The 27,720-nt window shown below is 40.0% G+C and overlaps 1 protein-coding gene across 4 annotated transcripts; it reads right to left on the bottom strand.

Annotated features, from left to right (window-relative positions):
• Nucleotides 1–10: 10 nt before the first annotated feature.
• On the bottom strand, nucleotides 11–27,520 carry arhgef25b (Rho guanine nucleotide exchange factor (GEF) 25b). 4 transcript variants are annotated; one of them, XM_085158753.1, is made up of 17 exons: nucleotides 27,337–27,520; nucleotides 26,226–26,331; nucleotides 13,805–14,127; nucleotides 13,595–13,699; nucleotides 9,398–9,519; nucleotides 8,957–9,023; nucleotides 8,701–8,804; nucleotides 8,423–8,492; nucleotides 7,677–7,766; nucleotides 7,490–7,582; nucleotides 6,748–6,798; nucleotides 6,574–6,651; nucleotides 6,280–6,471; nucleotides 4,197–4,377; nucleotides 3,901–4,106; nucleotides 3,663–3,803; nucleotides 11–2,036 (listed from the first exon to the last, which is right to left on the bottom strand). In XM_085158753.1, the coding sequence occupies exons 1-17, from the start codon at nucleotides 27,391–27,393 to the stop codon at nucleotides 1,935–1,937; spliced, it is 2,088 nt and encodes a 695-aa protein (XP_085014879.1). In that variant the 5' UTR covers nucleotides 27,394–27,520; the 3' UTR covers nucleotides 11–1,934. The 4 variants fall into 4 exon arrangements, with proteins under 4 accessions (XP_085014879.1, XP_085014878.1, XP_085014877.1 ...); XM_085158752.1 differs by lacking the exons at nucleotides 26,226–26,331; nucleotides 27,337–27,520 and adding an exon at nucleotides 23,071–23,490; XM_085158751.1 differs by lacking the exons at nucleotides 26,226–26,331; nucleotides 27,337–27,520 and adding an exon at nucleotides 23,071–23,492 and having other exon boundaries at nucleotides 6,280–6,651; nucleotides 13,805–14,124.
• Nucleotides 27,521–27,720: the final 200 nt, after the last annotated feature.

The raw sequence follows: 27,720 nt of genomic DNA, 5'->3' as shown, positions 1-27,720 counted from the left end.
ATAACAAATATCTGAACAACTTCTTTAATTCCACGAGTGTATCAGGACAGCACAAGATTCACCGATATGATCCAACACAAAATTATTTACATTCAAGACGACAATGACAAATGAGCACCTCGGTTTTATCTGTGTTCCCTTTTTCCTCTCTCTGCTTGGTTATGACACGTGCTTTGTGTAAGTCCACAAATATGTTTAGTTCAGATAAGACTGACAATGGCAGGGTTAAAACAGGCCATCAGACAGAAAGCACAGCTATTCGCTAATCTCCAGGGACTGCAGGGATACACATAACTCGTGTGGATTGAGATCCTGGACTATAACTGGGATTTACAGTCACTTGGCAATTTCATGGATACAGTTATTTGAGGAGGGATTTAAGATCTCAGTTCTCTGTGGGAATAAAGTGGAATTGGTCCCCTGTGAAAATATTACGCATTATACAAAGATCCATCAAAGAATTTTCAAAGGAAAGAGGAAGAAATTAATACATAAACACCGTGAAGCACAGTCTCTGTGGTGACACAGATATATACACTTCATGTATGTATATATATATATATATATATATATATATATATATATATATATATATATATATATATATATATATGCCTGCATTTACACCAATCAGCCAAAACATTAAAATAACCTGCTTAGTGAAAAGATCTCTTTGGAGAAAGGGTGTCAAACATAAGGCCCGGGGGCCAGAATCTTCCTGACACAGACACCAATCTGGTCTACTGGAAAATGTGAAAGAGGGCGTAGTCTCGACTTTTAACTCTATTTTGGTATATTTAACAGCTTTTTCTGCTGATAAGGACCGCCCTCCTGGGCATTCATGCTACACTAAAGCATTAACAATTAGAAAAAAAACTGAATTTTTGTTTGCCCCCATTTCTGTTTACTCTTGAATATCTACTCTTAAAACATTTCTTGTTTGTTTGTTTTATAATGGGTCCACATTAAAAACAATAATAATGAAATAATTTAAAAAATGTGAATTAACAACAATGTTCTGTTTTATAATTACAGGACAGTCAAGGAAATGAGATACCAGAACTTTTTCTGTAATTTTACACATTTATTTCTTACAATTTAACCCCAAAGTCATCCTGATAAAATTAGTTCATGTCTTATGGCAACATTTTTTTTTTAATCAAGCCAAAAAACTGAGACAAAATTTTGAAATTGCACTTTTTTCTTATATTAAGATATCACAGGCATTAAATGTGTAGATACACCTAACCCACTTGAAATCAAAGTGGGCTGTATGTGCCCCCTCAATGTAAAATGAATTTGGCATCCCAGCTTTGGAGGCATGGATGCAGGTTCACTGAGTCTGTGGCAAACTTTGTGTTCTGTGGAATGGAGGGTGGAGCTTGGATGGGGCTTTCTCGTGCCTTCGTGCAGATCCTCAGTCAGAATGGGTAAAGTTTGGAGGCCAAGTCAACATATTTTACTTTACGTCCATACATACGTCCAGTTTTTGCAGTGCGTATTGTGCACTGTCCAGTTGGAAGAGGCTGCTGCCCTCAAGGAGTGCCTTCGCTAATAAGGTGGAAGAAACATTATTTAGATGGTCTCTGAATATCAGCGTAACATCCAGATGAATGGCAGCACCTAAGGCTTCGCAGCAGATTTTTGCATTGCAAGAGATGATCGGAATTGTTCATCTTGTTTTTAATGTTATAGCTGATTGGTAATGTATATGCAGATGCACTCAAATGAATACAGTCACACCAACATAACTTCACTAGAATAGTCCCCACATCATAAGCCTAAAGGAAATATGAGACAATATGTGAAAACAGAGACACGCAGACTCGGACAGCTTGTGTACATGAGTGGAACAAAGTGTCCTGGCAGTCAGACCTAGTCGAGGTACTCCAGCTCCAGAAGGGTAAACTGAGTTCATGTGACACTGCAGCACATTATTGCTCGCTCTCCTTGAGCTGATCCAAGTTATTTAGTTGATGCACTGAATAAGTCCCAGCGTCCTTAAATGTGATCGTCTGGAAACTGGCGGGCACACCCTGAGAGGAAATAGGCAATTTTTACACTGGCATTTGAAGTGAAGACACACTGCAGATTTTCAAAGGCTTCCTGTTAATCAGGTGATTGATTCTGGCATCAGTGTAATTCAGTACATTTGCAAAATAAGACTGAAAAGGCAAACTTTAAAAATAACACGGAGATAAAAGAATTGTGCTGTTAAGGCTGTAATATTAGCATTTGCAGAATAAAGTGATTTGTTTTCACCACTTGAGGTAAATTTGAGGTAATTTAAACAAAAATTGTTAAATTATTTAATACAGTATGCACAACAAAAACTATAAACATACATTTTAAAAATAGAAACTTTAATCAATTAAAGTAATACTAGAAGTAAATAAGGCTATGCTTGCATAATAAAAAGCCAGGAAACCCTGCTCAAGTAGAACTCAAAGTAAGCAAGAATAAATAGGGTTTTTTTAGTCATTAGGTAAATCATATGTGAAAAGGTCACCGATTATGAAGGCCCTGTCACCTCTACTTTTTTAGCCTGGATCTAGTAGAATAGGGCTGCAAAAGTTACGTGCAATTACTTCATCAGTAATGAAAAATGAACCTGTACTCAGTGACTTTCTTTACATAAATGTAATTAAGAAGCTGTTGCATAAAAATGGCACGTAGTCAGGAATCATGCATGACATGTGTGACAAAGGCTGTGTGAAAAGGTAGATAGGAAACTTTTCTTTTCTTGTGCATTTAAAGCACAATAGAAACACAGCTGATCCAAAACACAAAGAGCAAGCCAAGAGGACAAGAACAACTTTGTGGAATCAGGCCAGATCAGCACGCCTAATAAGTATTGTGATCAAACTGCTTCCTCCTCTTGGTGGAAGTCTGAATGAATGAGATAAAAGAGCAGGTCAACGGGTTTTCCATAAACTGGCTGCAGGTTAGGTCAACCAGGTTTGTAAATCCATGCAGTAACAACAACAGGATATTTTCACAAAGGCATACAGAGAGTCATTTCCCATCACCATCAATGATCGCCACAACAAACAGCCTCAGTCCACGCACACAGACGAGCTCCACAGAGCTGATCTACATCACTTTCTTTTATTTAGAAATGCTGACTGCATTGAATTATATCACATTCTGCAACCGACTGCAACTAGTGTTGACTAAATGGCTGCCCAGAGCTTGATGGTTGTGCACATTCACGATCCCTTTGATGACAGGGCAATTGTCCAGACGACCTGATTGGAGGCAATCTTTCTGCAAACAGTTGCAGTCTGACTTGGACTGACTGCAATCACTCTTAGAGATATTGTTGAAATTTTGCAAAAAAAAAACCCTGCTAATTTATAAATGCAGACAGATTTGTGACATTTTGCCATCAGTCTGAATGAGTCTTTGACCAATGACCACAGCTCAAAGGGACCCGACTCAATTGGCTGCCTGCAAATGTAATCGTTAAATGTAAATTTCTACCTATACAGATAGTTTAGGTTCAAATAGACACTTTAAAATGTTCACTGATGACACCAGTGCATAACTATAGACCGTAAACAACTTTTACCGTATTTTCTTTCAGGAAGAATAAATTATCAGCATGGCAGATGCCTCATCTGTTAAATAACTGAGGTCAGTCAGCTTTGTGTATAATTTACCTGCAGGCTGTGATAGCTGCAGGGAGCCAGGCCATTGGATGTGCCACAGTCATGTCTCACCTCTGAGCACAGACTGAGCTGCATGGGGGAGGAAAGTGAGGGGTGAGCTGCACGAAGTGTTACCATGCAAGGGTTAGACACCTTAAAGAGACAAAGAAGTCAAAGTTAAATTGTGAGAAAAATACAGATGCATGTTTGTGCATAAATATGATGGTAAGCACTGCTGTTTCACATGCACCGTTTGCGATGCCGGGCTGTGCTGGGATGAATGCATAGAGGGCAAGGAGGTGTTATAAGACAGCAAGCAGGGCTGCTGACGCCTGTCCACGGATGCTGAAGAGTGAGGCCACAGGCCAGATGCTGGTGTAGACGGAGACTTCGTGTTCCTGCCCAGGCTGTTTGACTTACTTTCCCTCCGTTGGTATTCTATCGGAGATTGAAGAGCTGCAGCAGACAGGAAGATATGTTGCATTATTCAGACAGACCAAACTCTTAAATCAACAGTCATATAGAAGAAAGACTGAGCTCCGGTACCATTAGGAAGTTCCCTCTGAGTCTCTAATATCTGGACCACATCACTGTGCCAAGCCTGCTGTATATCCGGAGATGATGCCTGCATGATGAAGCGCGTCACACTGCCGTCAGTGCCTCGGGAAGTCAGGACCAGACAGCATGGATCTTCTTCAGAGTGCTCCTCCACACCAAGGCAGCTTACCTGCAAAACACAACATGCTCATTTTCAGTGTTGGGTAAGTTACTTTAAAATAGTAACTTAGTTACATTACTAGTTACTTCTATCAAAAGTAACTCAGTTACTTCAAGTTACTCGTTACTTTCAAAGTAACTAGTTACTAGGGAAAGTAACTTTGGTTTTACTCAGAATTCTCTTGTTAATGTGTTGCTTCCATAACTTTGCCAGTCTTCTAGCTTGCTTACTTGCCACAAGTGCACTGTGCCACCTACCAATAGAAAGGAAAAGATAATGTGCATATTTCACGAGAGAAATCCCACGCCTGGACCGTCATTGACCGCTGCCATGATTCTAGCCTACATCACAGCGTCATGTGCGCCTTTTACATCCAACACAAAAATTGCAGTCGTGGTGCTTTGATTGTACTCAGAATTCGGAAATTCTGCCTTCTGAAATAGGAAAGATGTAGGCAACACCAGACTGCAGATGAGCTGCATACAGGGCTGGATGGGGACAAAAAATCGGCCCGGGCATTTTGACTAGAGACTGGCCCACCATTATAGGAAAAACCAGAAAGCCTTGAATGAAAACAAACGCTGTTCTGACAGTGATGTTCACTGTTTTGATGGTATATATGGCATCAATCTATCAATCGTTTGTTGTAAGATTCAGATAATATATTATTAAAAGCTAGACATTTTAAAATGAGAATAAGAAAGAAAAGTATTTCTTTGTGCCCACCTCTCCCTGTTAATGCCCTACCTGGCCCCCCTGGCAAAACTTTGCTAGATCCGCACCTGCACAGTTACCAGCTGTCAGCTACCTAAAAAGGATCCTGGGGTTATTTGTCTCTCAGAAACAGTTCATAACTTCCCTTCAACTCATTCATGTCACCTAAAAGGTAAACCTATTTCTCCATCACCTGTTCAGCTCTGATGATTCAGTAAGGACATCTCCTGGTTTCATCTTCATGTTTCCCTTTCACCAGATAACCAAACCCACATCATGACCAGCAGCTATTTTGCAGCTGTGGCTCCAGCAAACATCAGCTGATACTAGAAATTAATATTAAATAAGTTCTAACAACAGCTGATCAAGCTTAAACGTGCTGCTGTTGTTTAACGCGACATCGGCTGGTTTCCTCTTTCTGGCGCAAAGTGGGCGATAACCAAACAAGAGAGCCGATCAGCTGATCATTGATCAGTTTTCATGATTGAAGTAGAAACGGGAGAGGGAGGGGGGAGAATGAAAGAAGAAGAGGCAGCTGTGCAGCAAAGACACAGAATAAATCCAGCTTTGTGCCTTTTTCATTTTAGCTGAATTACGGGACAAACTGTTCCTTTTCACCTCAATAAGAAACGCGTAATATTTTCTCTGGAATACCAGACGGGACGGTTGGCAACTCTAATAACTTATGAACAAAATAAGTTCAACATTAACTTCATAGCACCCACCCAGCTGTATAGAAACTCCGTCATGCTAGCTAGTACGCAGTATGGAAAAAGTCAGAATAACGAAAATAAACTCCACCTAAACTTGGTTTATATCTGACCCAGATAGACTGCAGGTCATAACTTCTTACCTGAAGTTCAGTTCATACTTGGACCGGCGGCTGCCTCGGGTCTCTTTTCCTCCTGCCTCCCCTTTTCCCTCCTCCACCTGCTGCCTCCCCACTTGCTAATGTTACTGAATCTGTGGAAGCTCCGCGATAGCCACCACACGAAGTAACGAGTAACGACCCTATCTAAATCCCAGTAACGACTAACGCGTTCCTGATTTTGGCATAATAACTAGTTACCGTGCTCGTTACCACAATAATAACGTAGTTACTGTAACGCGTTACTTAATAACGCGTTAGTTCCCAACACTGCTCATTTTGAACATTAACAAAAGCACTCAACACTCAGCACTCAAATATAATCTCACCTTGATGCTGTTTTTAAAGGTGTACCCCGGCAAAGGGAAACCCTTTTTCTTATCAATTGGCTCACTGAAGATGACCAGCTGCTCAAACAGGAAGACCCGCCTCTCCCTCGCTTTGGACAGGAAGCCACTTTCCTGCTCGCTGACGGAGAAGGTATCCTGCTGGAGCAGCTTCCCCTGAGCCGTGATTTTCCCCTGAGCAGTACATATATCATATACCATTGTCAAAGAACACAAGTCATCCCGGATATGCGTCTTATTTTTTAAGAACACATTAAAAAACGGCTGGGATCTTACCTCAAAACCTTGGAGCCTTCCCACATTCATCATATCATTACATCGTTTTGGCACAAAACACATAACCTCCACTGCTCTCTGAGTCAGATGGATAGCAGTGAAAACATCATTTTAGTGTGCGATTGAAATGATAAAGCATTTTATTGGAGTTTCCATTTCATAATGAGCTCGTACCTGCAGCTTCTCCACATCCTTCCCAGCTTTGCTGTAATACTTCAAGAAGTCCTGAAGGTGCCAGTCAATAAGAGATTTATTTTAATTTTCATAAAATAAACTGAAACAACTTGAATAGAAAAATGTAACATAAAGTAAGGAAATAAGGACTTATAATGGTTCAGTATAATAAAAACCTCCTTGTGACTAGGATCCAAATCAGTGGCTGAATTGAATTTTTCATATTTGGCACCGGTTGCAAAAAACTGGATGACAGCTGTTTGCAACCAGTTGCCGAACCTTTTGCATTCACTTTGCACAGGTCACCTGGACCTGTGCAAAGTGAATGCACAGGTCACCTGGATTGAAGGAAACTGTCTCAAAATAATCTTAATCTCCCTCTGCAACCACTCTCAGACAGATTGGAGAAGGTTTTTAAATAGCTGCCCTCTAATTTATAAAAGCAAATGGATTTTCAATAAGTTGCAATCAGCATGAGCCTGAGTAAAACTCGTTCGCAAGACATCTTTCTGCAATAGAGAACTTGCCTCAACTGGTTACCCGCTAGTTGTATGCAAGGTTGCTGAGCACCTACTCACAATTTTCAGTTGTGAATGTTTTAATTTAAGTAAATTAACCCATTTACTATTTAATATTTTGATCATTTTGATGTTTCCTGAATCAAACAAATGACAGATTATTTTAATATTAACATGTAGCAGGTGCCATGCAAGTGAATAGGTCATCTTTTTAAGTAGCAAACCTTCAGCAGTAGCTGATACTTCATGATCCTCTGAACAGGTTTGATAAGCAGGTCATTGAGCTGCAGCCTGTGACCGAGCTGTTGTCTGAGGTCCTGTCAGAAGACAAAGATGGAAAGAAATGTGAAAAACAAGGTTTTTTTAGGCTGAAAAAGTCATCTCTGGGGACAGAGACCGTTGGGCTCTTACCTCAAAGTATGTCTCGATGTATTCAGAGACAATGTGCTCGGACTTGGGTTTGTTCTGACAGTAAACCACATACATGTGAAGACGCCGCTCCTGGAAGTGGAAGAGGAATAATGGAAATTATTACAAATAAGTGTGGAGCAATGGGCAGGGTAAGAATTACACCTTAGTATCCAAAGCTGAATTAGACATGCTGCAGTAACCTAAAGAAATAAAGATGTTTGGTCCGAAAATCAAATCAAAACTATGAGTTTATTCTGTTTATATTCTTGCTGTAGCACAGCAATACGGATGCTCGACTGTAAAGTGCCAATAATCGTTTTCCACACCCTTCCAGTTTCTCCACATTTTGATGTTTTACATCAAAACACAAAATAAAAGTTGCTTTCTTTGTGTTTAATGTTGCCGTTTGCATGAAATCTGTTTTCACTTTGACATCAAATGATCATCAAATCTTCTGAAGTTTAGAGTAAAAACAACAAAAAAAACTTTTAATAGAGCTCAGAGAGGTGTAGATTCAGCTCCTTTTTACAAACAGCAGGGTCTCAGTGGAAGCGTCTTCGACACTAATTGCTGCCTGTTATTTACCAGCTGCACCTGCAGTCAGCTGATCTACAAAAAGAAAACACATCTGCACAGCAGCAGGCCGAGGCATTACACCACTGGGGGCTGTGATGACTAAATGTTCAGCCAAATGTTCAGACTGAGAAAAAAAAGGACACTAGTCTCTCACTGATCTTTAGGCTCACATGTTTGATGAAGAGCCGGGCCAGGCTGTCTGGATCACCCACACATTTCTCCAGCTCTCCCAGGAAATAACTGTGTGACACAAAGCACAGAAGGTCAGGCAAAAGCAGCCAACCAGCCAAACACACACACATGTACTCAGAAGCAGGAAACAAACAGCAGCAGGGGGTATGACACATGCTCAACAGTTATGAAACATGAGAAGTTTGGGGGGGAAACTTGTTAAACATAAGAGATGTTCATATTCAGAGGAACTCAGGGGGGAGACATTCTGACTCACTCCTTATGCCAGTCATAGATCTGGTGGATATTTCCAAACACAATCCTGTCCTTTCCTCTCAAGTCCTCAGGAACGCCCTGATTACCCATGGTGGCCATGTAACCCTGTATAAACACAAACATGTATCGAAGTTGCTTATTTCTATACGGGAAATAAACTCCTTTGCTTTTGGTACAAATTAAGGAATGTCAGGTGTTTCTTATATAAATTATAAATTATATAAACTAATAAGTAGATCATTTGAGGTGAGGCATACCTGCACTATAAGTCCAAGATCTTCAACATATAGCCTTTCTGTCTCTATCAGCTCTGTTAGTACGTATCTGAAAGACAAACATTAAAAAGACAGGACTACTGTATTAGAAGCATTTGCAAGTTTTGAGAGTTCAACGAGATGCTTGATGATGATCTCGGGGCACTGTGCGAAATATCAATCACAGTTAGTCACAGTTCTCTCAGCATAAAGGCATGAAACAAGGGCAAACACATAGCCTTTATCTATAAAAGGGAAAAATGATAAAAGAGCAGGGGGATCATTCCACAATTTGGGGGAAATAATTGAAATTGGACGATTGCCCGTGATTTTCAGAGGGGTTTTTGGGACTGCCAGGAGCAGCTGGTCCATGGACCTCAGCAATCCTGAGGGGATAAAGAAGTTAAAGAAGTTACAGTCATTGGTATAATGCTTTAGACTTACATGCTCTTCTCTAAAGCAATGTTTCTCTCTTCTTCACTGTCCACTGTACCAGAACACTGGCTGGTTGAGTCATCGGTTACAGTACAGCTGTCCTCCCGTTGCAGAGTGTTGATGCTTTGACTCTAAAACACAAAAGGAAAACATTACATCTTTTGGCATTTCTGTAACGTACAGTATTACATTCAATCAGAGAGGTCAGTTGGTTAAAGTGCTTTGAATGACTGTGAAATAAAGAGTAGAAAAGTAACTCTAGGTACTTTTATTCAAGTAGTATTGTAGATACAGCTGTATTTTAATCTGCATGCTAGTTAAAAATTCTGGATACTTCTTCCCCCACTGCAGCACAGTGCTGTAGAGCAATCCATCCACACACACTAAAATCATTAGGCTTCATGTACGGCACATCCAGTCAGTAATCGCCGTGGGAAACACATCAGTGGGGCAATTTTGAGTAACCTGAGAATAATAAGCACATTTTCTGTGCTGCTGAGGAGAGTGTTGGGCAGACAGCAAGGTTAATAATGAGCAGTTTGTCAAGTCATATACTGTAACTGAGAGCCTGCTAACTGAAAAATGCACAGAAAGCTGTTAAGTAACAAACATCACTCTTCACCTAAAAGCACTGTAATCAAATGTGAATTTAACTGGAATCCTAATTTTTATCTTTTGCCTCGGTGAACAAGAGCCTATTGCAGAATCAGAACATGTTGTCAAGTAGATCAAATGTACATTTTATATTTGGAGAATGATTCAAATGTGTGGAGCTCAACTGGTTTGCAGGGATGCTCTGTTCTGCAATGACTTGCTGTTGTGCTGTCAGATAACTGGTGATGCACTGAGATCAGGGAGCAGCTCAGCGGCTTCTCCAGCAAACAGTTTAATTTTCTAATTTATTCAAATTACTGAAAGAAAAAGCAGCAAGTACCAGTAGCATGTGTACAAAGCGCTACTACTTTAGACAATGTATTACACAACATCCCAACTTTCCATACTATCCTGGCCTGATTCACCTGACAGTGTCCAGACTTTTTGCGTGCAAACAAATTTATGAAGCTGCTCATACATGCTGGTGATTAGTGGTTGTTACTAGTCTCTGCGCCAGGCTAACTGCCTTTTGGATGTTTGTTATACTGACCATACAAACCATGTATCCAATATATTTTCCAAACTATTAAACTACTCTTTTAAAGGGACAGTAAGACTGTTTATAGTAACCCAGGCAGCAGCAGAGTAAACAGTTAATAACTGAAAATAAATATGAAGCTACAGGTATCTAAGCAATGACATTTTTCTGCAGGGCCATGAGTCAAAAAAGGCTAAAAGTGAGAGCAATCATTTATTAAGAAAAACAATGTGCTTTATGAGTTAAATGATTATTTTAATCATTTAAAAATTCCTTTTATCACCTTTGCAAAGCTTACAAAACTTTACTCTGTCATCTTTGGAGAAGTGTCCAACATCCACAGACCTCTTTCTCACCTTGCCTTTGAGGCTCTTCTTCTAATTTTGGCATGCACTCGGCCCTCAGCCCTAACCCTGTTAAAGGCTGTTTTCTTTACTTAATTACTTCCAGATGCGATCAACAAAAACCCACAGGATTCAATCTACTCCACTCCCTCTCAAAGATTACTCAGTACAGTGTAGGGTTTCTGAGAAATATTGTCGGTGCTTTTATATATTTATTTGTGTGTGAGCATGCACATGAAAAATGCAGCAAAATTGAGTCATAATGCACAAAGGTCAGGTGGTGTATATGAATAGGAGTGCTTTTATATGGGCAGGATGTAGATGGAGACATGTGCAGTGTAAGTGTAATTATGCTTTAAGTTATTCATTATCTGCTACCAGCTCTGCATTACATTATCAGAAGATTTAATAACAAGAGACACTCCATGGAAGATCTGTGGGAAAGTGCAGAGGACTTTACTGTTTTTTGTGTTTTTAAAATATATTCTTAACCAACAAATTGCCCAATTAATTGTTTAATTCACAAATCAAACATTTGCCTTAAAATCTGTCTAATAAAATGTTTTTTATGGCCCAGAAGAGGCAGTGGAGTTTCTATTGATTTGATTTTGCATGATAGAGCTTTAAACTGAATCCATCCATGGCAAGGCAGATTGTGTTCACAGACAATGTTTTCTGGAAGTGTTCCTGACCCATGCAGTAATTTCCATGACAGAATCATGTCTATCTTATCATATAGTACACACAATACTGATTTGTCCCGTGACCCTTTGATGATATTATGGACTGTAGACGATGACATATTTTATCTCTTTACAATAAGTCTTTACAATTTTACATTGAGGAACATTATTCTGAAATTGTTCCACACTTTTTTGCAAATTGGTGACCCACTGCGTCTTTAAGATGCTCTTTTTATACCCAGCTATGTTACAGGTCTGTTGATGCTTAATCTAGGTAGTTTTTTTGGTTTGCTTGTTTTTTTCTTTTGATTGTCAAATTGCAGTCAGAGAGTCAAATTACTTCAATTAGTAACATACACTGAGGGAAAAAATGTATAATAAACGAAGGGCTCTTGGAGTGTGCATATGAGTGTGTGTTTCTCAAGAATCTTTCATCTGGTCTTCCTAACACTTGGCAGGTGTACTCCTGTTGTTCAGTTCGCATATTCTGGCTAAAAGCTGTTTTCTGTTAGGCTTTCTCAACAGTCTGACACACAGCCTGAGAGCAGGAAAGAGAGGCACATGCGGAGTCTCTAACAGAGGAGAACCATTACTTTAAGAACTTACATTTTAATCAGGGAGCTAACATAAGATAAATCTGAATGATACTCTATAGAGCTATGTCTAGCCCCCCACTACAGACTGGTGGCATGTCAAGGGTGTATTCCAGCTTTTAATTGAATTTCAATTCAACTTTTATATAGTGCCAAATCACAACAACAGTTGCTTCAAGGCGTTGCATATTGTAAGGTAAACACCCTACAGTAATACAAAGAAATAAGAGAAAACCCCAACAATCATATGACCCCCTAGCACTTTGGCGACAGTGGGAAGGAAAAACTCCCTTCTAACAGGAAGAAACCTCCGGCAGAACCAGGCTGAGAAAGGGGCAGCCATCTGATGCAAATGGCTGGCGTGAGTAAATGATGATAGGACAAAGACATGCTGTGGAAAAGAGCCAGAGATTAATAATAACAAAAAAAAAAATAGATGAAGAGAGGTGTATAAACATAGTGAGTGAAAAAGGTGACTGAAGAAGACTCAATGCATCATGGGAATCCCCCAGCAGCCTAGACCTATTGCAGCATAACTAAGGAAGGATTCAGGGTCACTGGATCCAGCCCTAACTATATATTTTATTAAAAAATTTAAAATCACCAAATATTGGTTGGAATACAAAGCTCTTCATGCACACATGTATGTTTGTGGGTGAAGTCAATTATACCTCTAATGTAGTCATTTAATGTGTTCTGTTGTGGATCAATGTTCAGTCCTTAACTGCCCACAAGTGACACAGATCATTTAGATGACGATGATGGGCTGATAACTCATGGAATAATAAATGAATTAGTATTGTCATGTTTTGGCATTCCTGCTGTGCTTACTGTGTGAGTTATTTCCTGTTTTATTTTGTTATCCTTGGTTACGACCTCTCAGTTGTACTTCCAACCTTTGTTCTGTTTTTTTCTGGACAACCTGCATTCAATTAGTCAGTCAGTCCCCTGAGAATATATGCCATCAGCTGTCCACGTTTCACTTACCAGACTGGCTTGTCTGGATAATAGTCAAGCTTTTGTGTGCATGTTTGTTCCTAGATTTCTCAGTGTATCACTTTTGGGATTTTTTTCCTTTTTTCTGCCCATTTCAGGATTTTTTTCTTGGATTTTGAGTTTTCCCTGTGTCTTGTGTGTCCTATGTTTGGGTCTTGCTTCTTCTGAGAACCATCATAACTACCCTTTAAAGTATTTATTGCACAAATACACAACAAAATAGTTAGTTGTTTTTTTCTTCATGTGCATCAATGTACCAGGTTGTATTCACAGCATGCAAAAGAAACATTTACTGCCTGTGTATGATATGGATGAATTTTAAATGTGTGCTTCTAGCAGAGTTACTTTTATGACTTCTATGAGACCTATTTATGGTGTTTAACTGCTGAGATAGAAAGCGGCTTTGAATCCGTTGCATTTATGGGTGTGTAAAGACAGGTTAGGGGTAACATCATTACTAGACTCTGTGCGTCTCTGCCTTGCAGGAGGTCCGATAAGTAGCTCGGAGAAGCTGGATGTAAAGGAGAATGAGCTGCTGGATTCAACAGGCCATCTTTCCACTCCTGGCAACAAAAATAAACTGTAATTAGGAATAAACATATCATTATACTAATATAGCATATCTCAGTACCGTAAATGAAGTTTATATGTCTGTCTTAAATACTCACTGTGTCTCCAGAGGTGAGGATGGTGTAGTTATTGTGCACTTCCATAGGCCTTTGCTGAGTTTCAGTGTAGGAAAGGATCAACATTGGTTGCCTCCCATCTGACCCAAACATCTGCTTCTCGCCTTTCCCCGCTCCACTTCTGGCATCAGAGCTCAGCTTGCGGACGGGATTGGTAAGCCATTTCTTCAGAGTGGTGACAGGGTGCCGTGAGCCTCCAGACGAGGAGTGCGAGCAGGGACTGGAGCCGCCTGAGGCCTGGTGAGGTACAGAGCCCACTGAGGGAGTGATACTGCCATCACTGCCTGCCACAGAGTACGACTCTGCTGCAAAAAGAGCAAGAAAGAGGGGGGGGGGGGGGGGGGGGGGGGTGAGAGAGAGAGAGAGAGAACAGGAATAAAGTCCAGGAGCTAATTGCAGGGTATATCCTCATAGGTCAAATGTTGCAGACAGAATTCTGCACAAAAATGTTCAATTTCCTGTCTTTAGCCCACACTGTAACTTCAGTAGCTGCAGCTACTGTACCTACGGGCACTAAATCATTTTAAATCCCAGAGCTGGTCTGTTCTCACAAGGAAAGACTAAATAAATTCAACTGGAAATGTTATAGTAAAAGTTGACTTGCGTGCATTTGTTGTGCAAATTCACAGGAAAATGTAGTTAAAGCAATACTTTTGTAAAATAATAATATTTTTTTAAAAAGATCTCTCCTATTTTAACATTCTTCTACTCAACACTAAATAATTTGAAATATTTGGTTATGCATCAAAGAAAATACAAACCCAGCACCAGAAAAAGGTTGGAGCACTGTGTAAAATGTCAAATAAAAGTAAGCTGCCAAACCATGGATACTATCAGAAGCTTTTGATGGTCATGCTCTCTTCTGTTTCATGTTTTCCAAGCAGAATTTCAAATTTTGATTTGTCTAACCACAGAACAGTTTCCACCTGGTAGCCTCAGGCAAATTTAAGCGAAAAGCCAGCAATGTTCCCAGATCATATTCACATGTGACGTCTTCTTTGCATCACAGAGCTTTAATCTGCATTTGTGGATGGCACAGTGATTTGTGGAAGTGTTCCTGAGCCCGTGCAGTGATTTCCATGACAGAATCATGCCTGTTTTTAAAGCAGTGCTGCCCAAGAACAAAATACACAACATCCAATACTGATTTTCTGCCTTGTCTCTTGCACACAAAGATTTCTCCAAACCCTCTGAATCTTTTAATGATATTACGTACTGTAGATGATGAGCTATTCAAAGCCTTCACAGTTTACATTGAGGAGCATTATTTTGAAATTGTTCATCAATTTGTAGATGCAGTTTTTTGCAGATTGGTGAACCTCTGCCCATCTTTACTTCCGAGGAACTCTGCCTCTCTAAGATGCTCTTGTTACACCCAGTCCCAAAACTGATCTGTTGCCAGTTGTTGTGAGCTGTTTGAGGACCACTAACTTTTCCAGCCTTTTGTTGCTCCTGTCCCAACTTCTTTAAGATGCGCTGCTTCCATCAAATTCGAAAATTTTTTTTATTGTGAATAAAATATCCACTTATGAGATTTACAAATGATTGCATTTTTTTTTTCAAATTTGGGGAATTGGGGTTGTAGTAGTGTAGTAGTATTCACATCATTTAGTTTAAAAAGTAGGTATAAAAAGTTAAAGTTGGCATTATGAAGCAAATTAACCTGTTTATATATCGTGTTATATTATTTATTGTTAGTTAAATATTTTCATGGAAAACTAATGTTTTAGCTTGTCATTGTGGAGCATTTTCTTTAAAAAAAACCAACAAAATAAAGTGGCTAGTGGCTCACTAGAGAGTAAAAGCAAGATAGCCAGTACGTCATCAGTTTAATATGCTTACCACAGTTAAATGCAGGATACAGCATTTTCCTCTGAAATGTACAACTATGTCAGAACTCTTCTGGTAAATATAGCTAGCATGTTCATAGGATCAAACCTTTCTGATAACACAAATTAAAGCATTTTAAAATAGTCACAACTGAGATCATCATGTTTGCACTGAATGTTGTTAGTCAGCAGCTCAGCCTGGACCAGTACCAGAGATGACACCGTTTAACACCACAGCTGGATCTTGTTTCCAGCTTTAAGTCTCTCCACTGTGGAAACTGATATCGAATCGTGAACCACATGGTTTTAATCAAGAGCTGCAACCTTAAAATTTCACTCTGTTTTGCTGATCGTAGCAAAATGAAATCTTTCAGGAGCCCCATTTTGTCATTTTGGACTCTTCCCAGAAGCCACTCTTCCCTGTCAGCACATTTATGTAAGCTGTAATCATAATAACAAGCTTTCTAGAAGCCAGTGGAAAACTGGGTCAGCCATTTGCCAAAACTGCCTGATGCAGCCATTAAACAAGACACCATACTGACAATAAAATACTAAATCATGTGGGATTTTTTTTTCCTGTTCCATTTTAACTCCTTTTATTTTAAAAAGACTGGAAAAAAAACTGTTCCCTGTGTACAAAAGCAGACAAATATTAAATGCACTATTCATGATATTTGCACGATTAGTGATACCGACTGATGCTTTCAGCCGGCATGAAGATATCCTACAAAACAAAACAATACATTTAATGGAGGCTGCATTCAAGTAAGATTATATACTAAAACAATTGTCTGCTGCTTTATTCATGCAGTGAATAACACGAGCCGATTTCTGTAACGGGATGATTTAGACAGAGGGGAGGTGTTTGTGTCTGTTTAGAGTTTGGGATTGTTGACACGTTGAGAGATGAACTTGTCAACAGCTTGCTTATATTCTAAATGAACATGCTGACCAAAAATAATGGAAGAGTCTGGAAACGTAAAAGAAATAACGGTGAATCCAAAACAAGATGAATTTAGAGGATGAAGGACACAGAAAATAGATGCATTAGAAGGTGAGAACAAGAAGTAAAACAGCTAGAAGACATTATCCAGTACTAACGATTAGGTTTATAACGTTCTTCTCTTTATGTTAAAAACAAACAAATAAACTGTGGAACAGCAGTAAGCAAGCAAGGTTCAAATCTGACTGACGCTTGCATATTTTCACTGTGCCTTCATGGGTTGGATGCTTTTCTGTGTCCCTTTCTCATCAGTACTGTCACAAATGTCAACCCTGTCTGGGTGTACCATGCATGTTGCCCACTGTCAGCTGGAAACTACTAAGATGACAAGTTAGGATAACGAATGCATATATTAGTTCTCTGGACCACAACAGAGTCACATCACTGGTAAGTGCTACAGCCAAAATCACGCACAGTATAAAATTATGTTTTTTTTCAGTTAATTTTTTATATTTTCAAAGCAGATGTTTCAATCAGTTAAGTGACTGCAGCATCTTTATCAGCATCTCAACAACTATGTGATCCAAATAAGTACAGAACAAATTCAAACGAGTCACTACAAACAACCCCGAGCAGAGACTGCCATCTGGTCTCCCTTTTTTAAAAATTAAAAAAAAAAAAACAACTATCAAGGTTAGGTCATTCATGAATGCTGTCAACCACCCCAACATCTGTTAAAATGAGGTATGTACAAATCACTCCTCATTTTTCTGCAAATACACTAACATTTACCCTGAAATGACTCTTAGTAGTCATAGTGGCTTCTCTGACATCCAGATCAGCGCTGAGCTGAGCAACTCAGCCGGTCATGTTTGTTTGAAATTGTTATGTAAGGTGTCATTTTCCAACAGAGCAACAGCTGGACCATCATCAGGACTTAAGGGAGTGTTGGAAGTGCATGCAAGGATGCATGCTGCTAATGCATCCACACATTCAAACATTACAGACATAAGATTTTTATTTTAAATACATAGTTTTATATTCTGCAACCCTGTTGATTTAAACTGCAACATTAGCAACTATTTTCAGGTGGTTTCACAACACAAATGCTCAACGACATACAGATCCATGGATAGATTAGAGTTTGGAAGAGGATAATTTTCTCTGCATCCATGCCCAGATGGAAGAAGATGACAGTAAATGAGACCAAAACATTAAGGAGGGGTCACTCACTCCAACAGTAATCCTTTCTGGTGCACTGATCTCTGCCAGCATATTTTACTACAGTATGGAGTTTGATATGTGAGGGCAGAAACTGACTCACTGAACTGGAGTAGACCATCTGGGTAGTTGTGGATTATTTCTAAAGCTTCAAGTGAGTCAGCAAACCTTACCCCAGTTGGAATCACATCCAGAGTCATTCATAGTCAGTTATCAAGGAAAATGAGGCCTCTTGACCTTTTTTGAGCATTTAACTTGCTACTTTGATATTTTTTCCACTTTAAAGAAGTGTAGGTCCTCCCATTCTCTAGTTTTATAGTTAGTCTCCTGACCAGTGTCAGCACTGACCACATTTCCTTGATGTGTGCACAGAAAGAATAACTGAATAACTTTTGCAACTGAGTGTTCAAATAACTCAATTAAATATTTTTGAAGTAGTACCACATCTGGCTCACAGTGAGTGACAGCAATCGGTACGTATTATCTAATTCTAATTTTCTAATGCTTTAAAAGTTATGTTAAACATTTTGCAACATAACTGAATGCTTACAGTTAAAGTTACAGTTTACATCATAAAGTATTATCCATCCAGGAAATTAAATTGATTGTATAATTTGATAGAAAATCTCTCTTAATAATCAGATGCCAACATGCGGTTTCATTTACTTCATTTATTTCAGTGTTTTCATCTCATTAAGCGTCATGTGAGGCAGCTGATTATTCATCTGTGGGTCACATTATCTTCCTGCTGATGGAAGAAATGATGATCACTGCAGTCTCAGTTTATACTTCTTCTGTCATTAAAAATACAAATCAAGCAAGGTGTATGTTTTCTGTGTACACCCACAGAAGTATATATCCAGTGCAATACACACACAGAGGAATATGTCTGTTTATATGCCAATGAGTATTTTTACTCCTTAACCACAAAGAGGACTTATCATGTAGGCATGAAGTTATAATTATTCCAGTAAAATGGATTTAAACAGGCTCTGATCAAGACCTACCTGTGCATAAAATACACACCTGTTTAGACATGAGCCGCAACTTAAAGCCCTGTTTATTTAATGGCATATCATAAAGACCTCATAGTACCATATTATACAAACTGATCACTTTGCTCTCAGACTGCTGGTTTACTTGTGGTTCCTAGAGTTTCTAAAAGTTGATGGGAGCTGGAGCCTTCAGCGATCAGGGCCCTCTCCTGTGGAACAAGCTCCCAGTTTGGATTCAGGAAACAGACATCCAGGAAACAGGATCAGGTGACCATAGGCCATCCTTTAGTTATCCTGCTCTTATAGGCTCAGACTGCTGCAGGTCCTCTTAGCACTTCTTCTCCACTCACCATTTTTCCCTCCCTATGTGTTAATACACCACTGCAGCGAGTCACTACATGCATTTTTTCCCCCACAAGGTTTGTTTTGTCCTGTCTCCCTCTGCTCTCTCTCTGTTGTTCTCTTTCCTGTCACCCCTCCAACCAACCACAGCAAACAGCTGCCCCTCCCTGAGTCTGCCAGAAGTCTCTTAAAAGGGAGATGTTCCTTCCCACTGTCACTTGCTCATAAAGGGTGGTCTGATTGTTGGTAACACTGTAGGGTCTTTGCCTTACAGTAAAAAGCACCTCATGGATTGCTACAAAAATAAACTGGAATTGAACTGAATGTTGAATTACATTAATTTTACATGAGTGTAAATGAATTCTGTGTGGGAAGTTCACTACAATATCAAACCATGAAAGATCCACAGTGGAACAAAACAGTGTGTCAACAGCACATACACAACTTCCTGCATAAAGTCTTACAGCAAGATATTAACTTATTTTACACATGAAGTACAGTAAGTGATGATTTAAGACACAGACTATGGGTTCTCCTCAGTGCTTGCATTACCTAAGAATAAAAAAATAACTTTGAACTAACCCTCTTTTACTCATACTGGTTACTTACACACACTGTTCCTGCTAACGTCTATTGCTAAATACACGAGCTACTCAGTGATCAGTTTCTCCTGCTGCGGCTGTGCTAAAATACCCTCACAGCCTACGCCATCTTGCCTCATTGTAGGTAAGGTTAAGGACAGAGCTTAGAGTGAAAAGATAAAAAGTAAGCATCACATTGACCACTGAGCACATGCCAGAAGCACACATTATTGTTTGCATCGTGTAGCTAATGGTTCCCAACAAACACTGATGTAGAAATAGATCACTACCGTGTTTCCTGTTCCATAATTTTAGGGCATTGTTTGTGTAAAATATGCACTATAAATAAAACTGCTTTGTCTTCGAGAAGACTGAATCCTTCCCTTGCTGCAGGTACAGCCCTGTTTAACTTCATGCTGTGATGTAAATCTGGTTAAAATCAGACATTTAGTTCAGCAGGAAACATACCATTACCCAAAAAGTGTAAGATGGCTAAGTGAGTGTGTAAACTCCTGTATATGGAGGTGATCTGTGAAACTAGACACTTTCATGCTTGTTACTCATCGGGTTTACTTCTACACATGCTGGCAAGGATGATGTCACACACACTGGCTAATTGGCTATTAATCAAGGCAGTTTCTGCACCACAGTGAAAGAATGTCTGGTGACACATCGAAAACTGTAGATTTCCAAGCAAGTTACCCAAAAATACTTTAACTGGAAGTGTTTCTCTGTCTTTATAAATAGCACTTGGACATTGTGCCAAATGAAATGAGCAATCAGTGAGTAGGATCAGAGTGAAGGAGAAGAAGGAGGTCTTGTAAAACAAAGGAGAAATCTCCATACCAAACAAGATAAACACTATAAAATGAGAAGAAGAAAAAAGAAATACTGAATAAATAAAAGGCATGAGCAAAAAGATGTTAAAAAGCAGTTAGTGTTTTAGTGTCATCTATGACTGATCCACAAATAGAAAACAGATATTTTTAGAAATGTCTGGGGGTGGGGGGTGGGGGGAATCACATCACTAAGAAGATGAGTATCCCAAAGGAAACCAGGAGGTGAGAAAGCGAGGCAACGCAACACTGCTTTCATTTTCACATTTTACATGCCTGTTTGCAGGGTCTGCCACAGCAGCACAGCTCAGTGCGGAGAGCTGCCCTGTAATCACTTCCTGAAACAACTGGAACAACAGAGGATTTAAGGGTTGCAGTTGTGGGACATGGCTCTGTGTCTATGCATGTGCCTTTGTGTGTGCAAGTCTTAATATGTGTGTATTTACAGCCGCATTAGCTATGAGGCAGTGTCACAGTATTAGGGAAATGATTTTTTCTACATAGAACAGCACTCAAAATTGCATCCAACATGAGAAACAACCAGATGAGAATTTTTACTAACATAATGCTTTTAGTATTTAAAGTTTGTGGCACACAAAACCAAAAGTGAAAAAATCTTTTCTAGCCATGGCTATGGACATATCCATCTAATCTCAGTAAACTAAACCTTAATCAAACAAATAAGGAAATCCAGTGTTTTGGATGGATGTACCATCCAGTTGTTCAGTGTGCAAGGTTAATGTTGCAAATGTTCCAATGATGCAAAGGGCCATATTTTAACACAAACCACAATGCTTTCTTAAATCTAACTAAGTCACCTTCATCCCCAAATCAAACCATGGACTAGTAAATGACATAGTGGGGGTATTCTGAGAACATGGCCCTGATCCAGGAGCTCACACCTCACACCACAGCAAGACTGGGCCCAGCAGACGTCATTTACTAACAGTGCACTCAGACAATATTTAAGACAAAATTTAAACAGCTGTTATTAGCAGCAGTAGTAATCGTAGTAGTTATAGTGGTAGTAGTTTTAAAGACTTCATAAATATACTAGGACAGCCAGACCTTGATCATTTGTTCATACGCATGGTCACAGTATGAAAAACTGGATAAGATATGCCCTGAGATCCTCGAGCATCTCGATGTATCTGCTGAAATAGTGCCAATGGTTAGCAGACTGAAGAGGTGGTCCCCCTTTATAAGCGAGGGTACTGCAGAGTATGTTCCAGCTTCAGGGGATCATAGTCCTCAGCCTACATAGGAAGGTTTTTACCATGTTACTGGATAGAGGAGTCTGTTAACTGAACCTTTGAGTCAGAATGTTTAAAGTTTACATGTATGGTGTGGATTTGTAGAAGGCATATCTCTGTGCTATTTGGTCCATGAATAACTGTTGTCCGAGCTTGGTCCAGATTCCCAGGATTAAGACTAGCTCCTTTCCTCAGAGATTCTGTTCATAATTTGTATGGACATGACATTTTAGGGGCAAAGGGTTTAGCCTATGGTCATGTTAGCTTCACTGACCAATGACCTCCAGCTCACACTGGGGTGTATGTACTGTCTGTGTGAAGAGGCTGGGATGGGAATTAGGACTTCCAAGACAGACGGCATGGTTCTCAGTTAGAATGAGTTGCTACCCCCAGTGGAGGAGTTAAAGTATCTTGTGGTCACAAGTGAGGGAATCGTTGTGGTGAAGAGACAGCTGAGTGTGAAGTGAAAGCTGCTTATTAACTGATTGATCTACAGTCCTACCCTGACCTTTGGATAACAAACTGTTGGTAGTCACCAAAAGAATAAGACGGTGGATACAAGCAGCAGAAATGAGTATCCTTCGAAGAGCATCTGGGCTCTTCCAAGGTCAGGAGATAGCTTAGGAACTCAATCATTCTGGAGGAGCTCAGCTCAATCAAAATGAGCCAGTTAAGGTGGTTTGGGCATCTGGCTAGGGTGCCTCCTAGGGAGATGTTTCAGGTTCCACCCCAGGGTGGACCCAGGACACGCTAACGAGATTATGTCTCTCAACTGATTTTGGAATGTCTCAGTATCCCAAAAGCAGGTAACATTCAGATCATTTTTTTTGAAAAACATTTTTCTTGGCAGTTTACCTCCATCCATAGGATTAACACATTAGTGTTCATATAAATCTTCTAACAGGTGAAGTCGAGAGAAGAGATTTTTGGTTGAAAAGTCTGCATAACTTTTCACCTGAAACTTTCCTGTTTCCTGTTTTCCCTTACAATGAAATGGAAAATATTAAAAATTACCCGAAACCGAACAGATGAAAGATACATGCAAATAATGAAAAGATTAAAAATCAAAAGTAAAAGAGGAAGGATAGATGGTCTTTATTATATTGTATAACTGAATAAAAGCTCTTACTTTGCAGTGAAACTACAGAGTCTGAATGCATCTCCTCATATTACAAAATATGAACACTGCAACATCTTGCAGACACCGCAACAACAGATGAATAAACCTGCAGTAAAACTTCTACGTACCTCTGGCTTTGACAAAGCAGCAGCCACATTCACTGAGTAGTTTTCTAAACAGGTGCTGACACCCACACCCTCGGTGATGGTGACTCCCTCTCATGGTGATGCACTTCTGCCGGTCCATTCAACACCATCAGAAATAGGCATAGTGCTGAGCACACACGCACACACAGAAGCACATGCACACATGCACACACACTATTTCTGTGGTAATCCCCACAGGAGAGAGGAAAAGTGTACACAGAGCTTCACAGCCATATTCCAAATTCGAGCAACAACACCTGATGGGGGAAAAAAAACTCCACCACTATCCCATGATTTGATGGCAAATCGCAGGAAAACCAGAGAGGCTGTTGAGGGCTTCGGCTTACGAGCCTCTCTGCGCTGGGAGATAGTGGGCAAAGATTAGAGGGACCAAAAGTAAGTGAGGGAGCGACAGAGGGGCAGGGAAGGGGAAGGGGAGGGGCCCTGATGAGGGAGGGATGGTAGCTGCGATGCTGCTGCACCAGCATCTGTTTTCCAGTCCCTCCTCTCATCCTCTCCCCTCCCCTCCTGATCCACTCTCGCTTCACACCTCCTTCATCAGCTTCTATTATCAGTGTTTGCTCTCTGCTTACCATTAGCAGGCATGAATAACAACGAGCAAGAACTTTTCCACTGAACAGGCAAACAGTCATTTTCATTAGGCAATGCCTGCCTGTTGACTGTTCCACGTTTGGTCTGGGCTGGGTTAGCAAGAAAGAAAGTACACTATAAATCATGTTTTTCAAAGGAAGAAGTCTTTATTTGAATAATTGTGATGTTGACAACTATCCATCCATCCATTCGCTTCCACTTATCCTTTTCAGGGTCACGGGGGGCGCTGGAGCCTATCCCAGCTGTCATAGGGCGAAAGGCGGGGTACACCCTGGACAGGTCGCCAGTCTGTCGCAGGGCCAACACACAGGGACAGACAACCATTCACACTCACATTCATTCGCACATTCACACCTAGTGACAATTTGGATTATCCAATTAACCTATCCCCACAAGCTGCATGTCTTTGGACGGTGGGAGGAAGCCGGAGTACCCGGAGAGAACCCACGCAAACACAGGGAGAACATGCAAACTCCACACAGAAAGACCCCAGCCTGATGTTGGAATTGAACTCAGGACCTTCTTGCTGTGCGGCAACAGTGCTAACCACCGTGCCACTGTGCTGCCAATGTTGACAACTATTTGCTACAAATTTGTTACAAATTAATCTCAGGTGTTCCCCACTTCCAGATTAGAGGAACTATTCTACTTCTACTATTCAACAGCACTTGACTCCAAAGGTTGCAGACCGTGGACTCTTAGTTAAAACAAATGTGCAATGCCCGCTGCCCAGTTTCCTTACCACCATGCACTCAGCTAAAGTAATAAAAGCTGAGAACACATTGTGTGCCATCACAACCTACTAAGAGTCAACAAGCTGCAGATATGGAAACACATCAACGACCCACATTTGTGTATTTCAGGAGTAGAGGGGAAAAAGTGAGAAAGTGTGAAAAGAAATACCGCATGCAGTCATAATTTTGTTTAAAGTCTATAAAATAAAAGCACCCCCAGTTACTCAAATGGGCCCGCACTCTCAGCTTAATCTACGATTTATGTTTTCAAAACTTTTAACTAAACCATTCTCTCAAATCAGTATGACAGCCTACTCTTCCCCGCTCGCCACCCGTCGATACCAAAGCACTGCTGTGGAAAAGTCTACATGTGGAAATATCCTGCACACAGCCCACCGAGGTAGCTAGATGGAGGCAGACCAATTTAATCTCAAAGCCAAGATTAAGTATTCTTGACGAGATGATCTTACAAGCACAGCTGTCCGTGCTCGCAGCAGTGACTCAAGAAGATTTACGGGTAAACTCGTATGATCCCAAATGTGGACAAAGTCAATGAAGAAGGGGGAGAAAAAAGGAATAGAAGAATTTGATACAGCTTCATTTTTTTACTATATGCAAACTGCACAGTTTCACACACACATGCAAACCAACATTCACACATGACCAGTGCAAATGATGACATCTCAGTCCACAGAGGGGGAAATTACGGCTGCAAAAATGTCAAAATGCTCTTGTTCTGCCGGCCGTCGAGTTAAGCTTTTAAAAACTCTGCTGAGACGATGATCCCTCTGAGCTGAACTGCACTGATCCTGCCACAATTTAGGATTACAGTCCATGCCTGCATGTGTATGTCAGCTTGCGCATGCCTAATCAGTCAATAACTAATCACCAGAATAACATAATGTGGGGTTGCATTCGGTGTTTATTTTGGTGTGTCATATCTAACTCTTGTGCTTGCGTTGCTTTTCTGCCAAACAGCTCCCCACTATGGGTGATGTAAGAGTTGCACCCAGCAGCAAACAGAGGCTGTGTGCAAATCACTCCCTACTCACTTTATAGCAAGTATTGACTATATAGAGATTTTATAGCACTTTCACTACACCTGAATTCAAAGTATCCCACAATTCCTCGTTAAATGCCGTGTACAACCAGGGGTCACTCCCCAACCCCTGTATAGTATCATGGATGAAAAATGGCAGACAGATGAGAGGAAAGAGAGGAGCACATGACACTACTAACTTTGTGTATTAATAATAATATGTTCTGTGTTTAATACAATGCTGTGTGTCAGTATTTATGTCATTATTTAACCTTTTTTCTTTTGCCACCTTCTGACTATGTAACAGCAATGGTGCATTTAATAGTGCAGAGAAAATTATTCATAGAACTCAGTAAATATGGAGCAGGGAGTCATGCATGAGTGAATGATTATCACTGGTCCAAACTGTGAACCTATCTTGAGCCAAAACAAGTTGTATTTGGTGCCGAAATCTAACCAGCAAGTAAACTTTAAAGTAAAAAGCAAGTGAAGGTGAAATGAACCAGTCAGTAAAAACTAAGTAAAACATGCTGCAACCTGCTTTCCTGGCTGATAAACTCTGAGTTACTCCAGACTCTGCAGCACTTTAAAAGAGGACCTTTATCACTAGGTGTACAGTAATGATGCAGGTGGTGGATTGTGAAACAACAGTGCAGGATAGCATGTGTTTAATATGGAAAACTAGTGAGATTTGTCAACCAGGTGGCATGACATCCTGGGATACGAATCGATGCATACACTCACTGCGGTACCTTTGCAACCTGCAGTCTCACGTGACTTCCCGGCCCACTTCACCCGAGTCCTGATGTCCCGGCTATGACCATGCAACAACATTTTCTCCCTGCTGGTGTCTGAAATCTTATACATGGAAAAGACAAGCGAGTGATCAGTGAAGGGAATTGGATTTGTGTTTTAATACATATATATATATCTCTGATAGATTAGGGGGGTAGGTAGATCCTAACAGACAGAGCTAATTATACCAGGCTAACACTCTGTTTCACCTCTCCTCCACCCCCTGTCTCTCTTATTTTTGCTTCAGTTTAAGTGGGTTCTTATCTTATCTGTGGAATTTCTCTTAAAGAACAAAAACAATCAGGTGAGTGGATAGTATCACAGCCTGGGGGTCAATGATGTTCACTCAAGTTAAGCCAGGGTAATTGAATCTTAATAGTCAGCTTCTAGCCTACAAAACAAAAATGCAGAATGCAACTAGATTTGCTGATCACCACCCCAACAAGTCTTACCGCATGACATGTGAGAAAGATCTGCAGCTTATTTCATTTGAATTGATTTTTTTAAGGAAACCACACTGCTCTGCATGTTGTTGTCTTTGCATTTATGAGAAATTCGAACATATGGCCATAAAAACAGCAAGAAGCACGTGTCTGCATGTTGGCTAAATGACTAAGGCTCAGGATTTGGTTTTCCATAACAGATGACAAATTAAATTAAACTGAAATGAGCCCTATTTTAGGACAAAATAGTAATAATAATTTTAAAAATAATGTTAATCTGTTTGCACTCATATTAACAAGAATGGAATCACTTTTAATGGATTTTGGAAGAAATTACATTTATGTGATTCTTTGCATAAGAAATCTAAAGACTACATGGCAAAGAGAACTAGATGTGAAAACAAAAAATATATAATTTGAATCAAATAATAGTTGCACAGTTTTTGAAAAATCACTTATTTTCCTGTATTCAGATGTCTTCTTGTGTTATGTAATTCAACATCCATTATACTGGATAATATTTGACACAAATTAATACCTAATTAAACATTTGTTCAAAAATATGCTGAAATATACATAAGATTTTATATGAGACCATTTCCTTTTATGTCACACAGGTACTCACTTTATCAAGCTTGTATTCCAGAAGTTCTTCATTCCTCCCTTTTGCCAAAGTCTTCATTTTTCTTCCTCTTGAGCTTCTCCTATCATTGCATCATCTTTCTTCACTTGGTGCTGTACTCTTTCCCCTCATTAAATCATCCGTGCGCCAAGTTTTGGACTTTAATCAAAGGTAGAAAACAAGTTAAGCTTAGGCTTCAGAGAAACATCTGACTCATCCTGCCTGACAAAAAGACAAAAGCAGACAGCTTAAACTTTGCAGCGGGTCTCCTGTGGGCAGATGAGGACAGCTGGTCAATTTCAGTGGGATTTCTCCTTAGGCCGCTCTGGATTAGAGAAGATCAAGCCATCCAGACAGGTCCTGCCATGTCCAGCAGATTCCTTGGGC

This window comes from Neolamprologus multifasciatus, chromosome 5, assembly GCF_963576455.1.
Source record: "Neolamprologus multifasciatus chromosome 5, fNeoMul1.2, whole genome shotgun sequence".
NCBI lineage: Eukaryota > Metazoa > Chordata > Actinopteri > Cichliformes > Cichlidae > Neolamprologus > Neolamprologus multifasciatus.
Note: the sequence above shows the minus strand (reverse complement) of the source record. Positions and strands in the feature narration are given on the sequence as shown.

Coding starts and splice junctions, on each gene's coding strand:
- arhgef25b (XM_085158750.1), bottom strand. CDS start 23,188: ATGGACCGGCAGAAGTGCATCACCATGAGAGGGAGTCACCATCACCGA. Junction 4,107..4,196: donor TCAGAGGGAACTTCCTAATG/GTACCGGAGCTC, acceptor TGTCTGCTGCAG/CTCTTCAATCTCCGATAGAA. Junction 2,037..3,662: donor GCAGCTATCACAGCCTGCAG/GTAAATTATACA, acceptor ATTTCCTCTCAG/GGTGTGCCCGCCAGTTTCCA.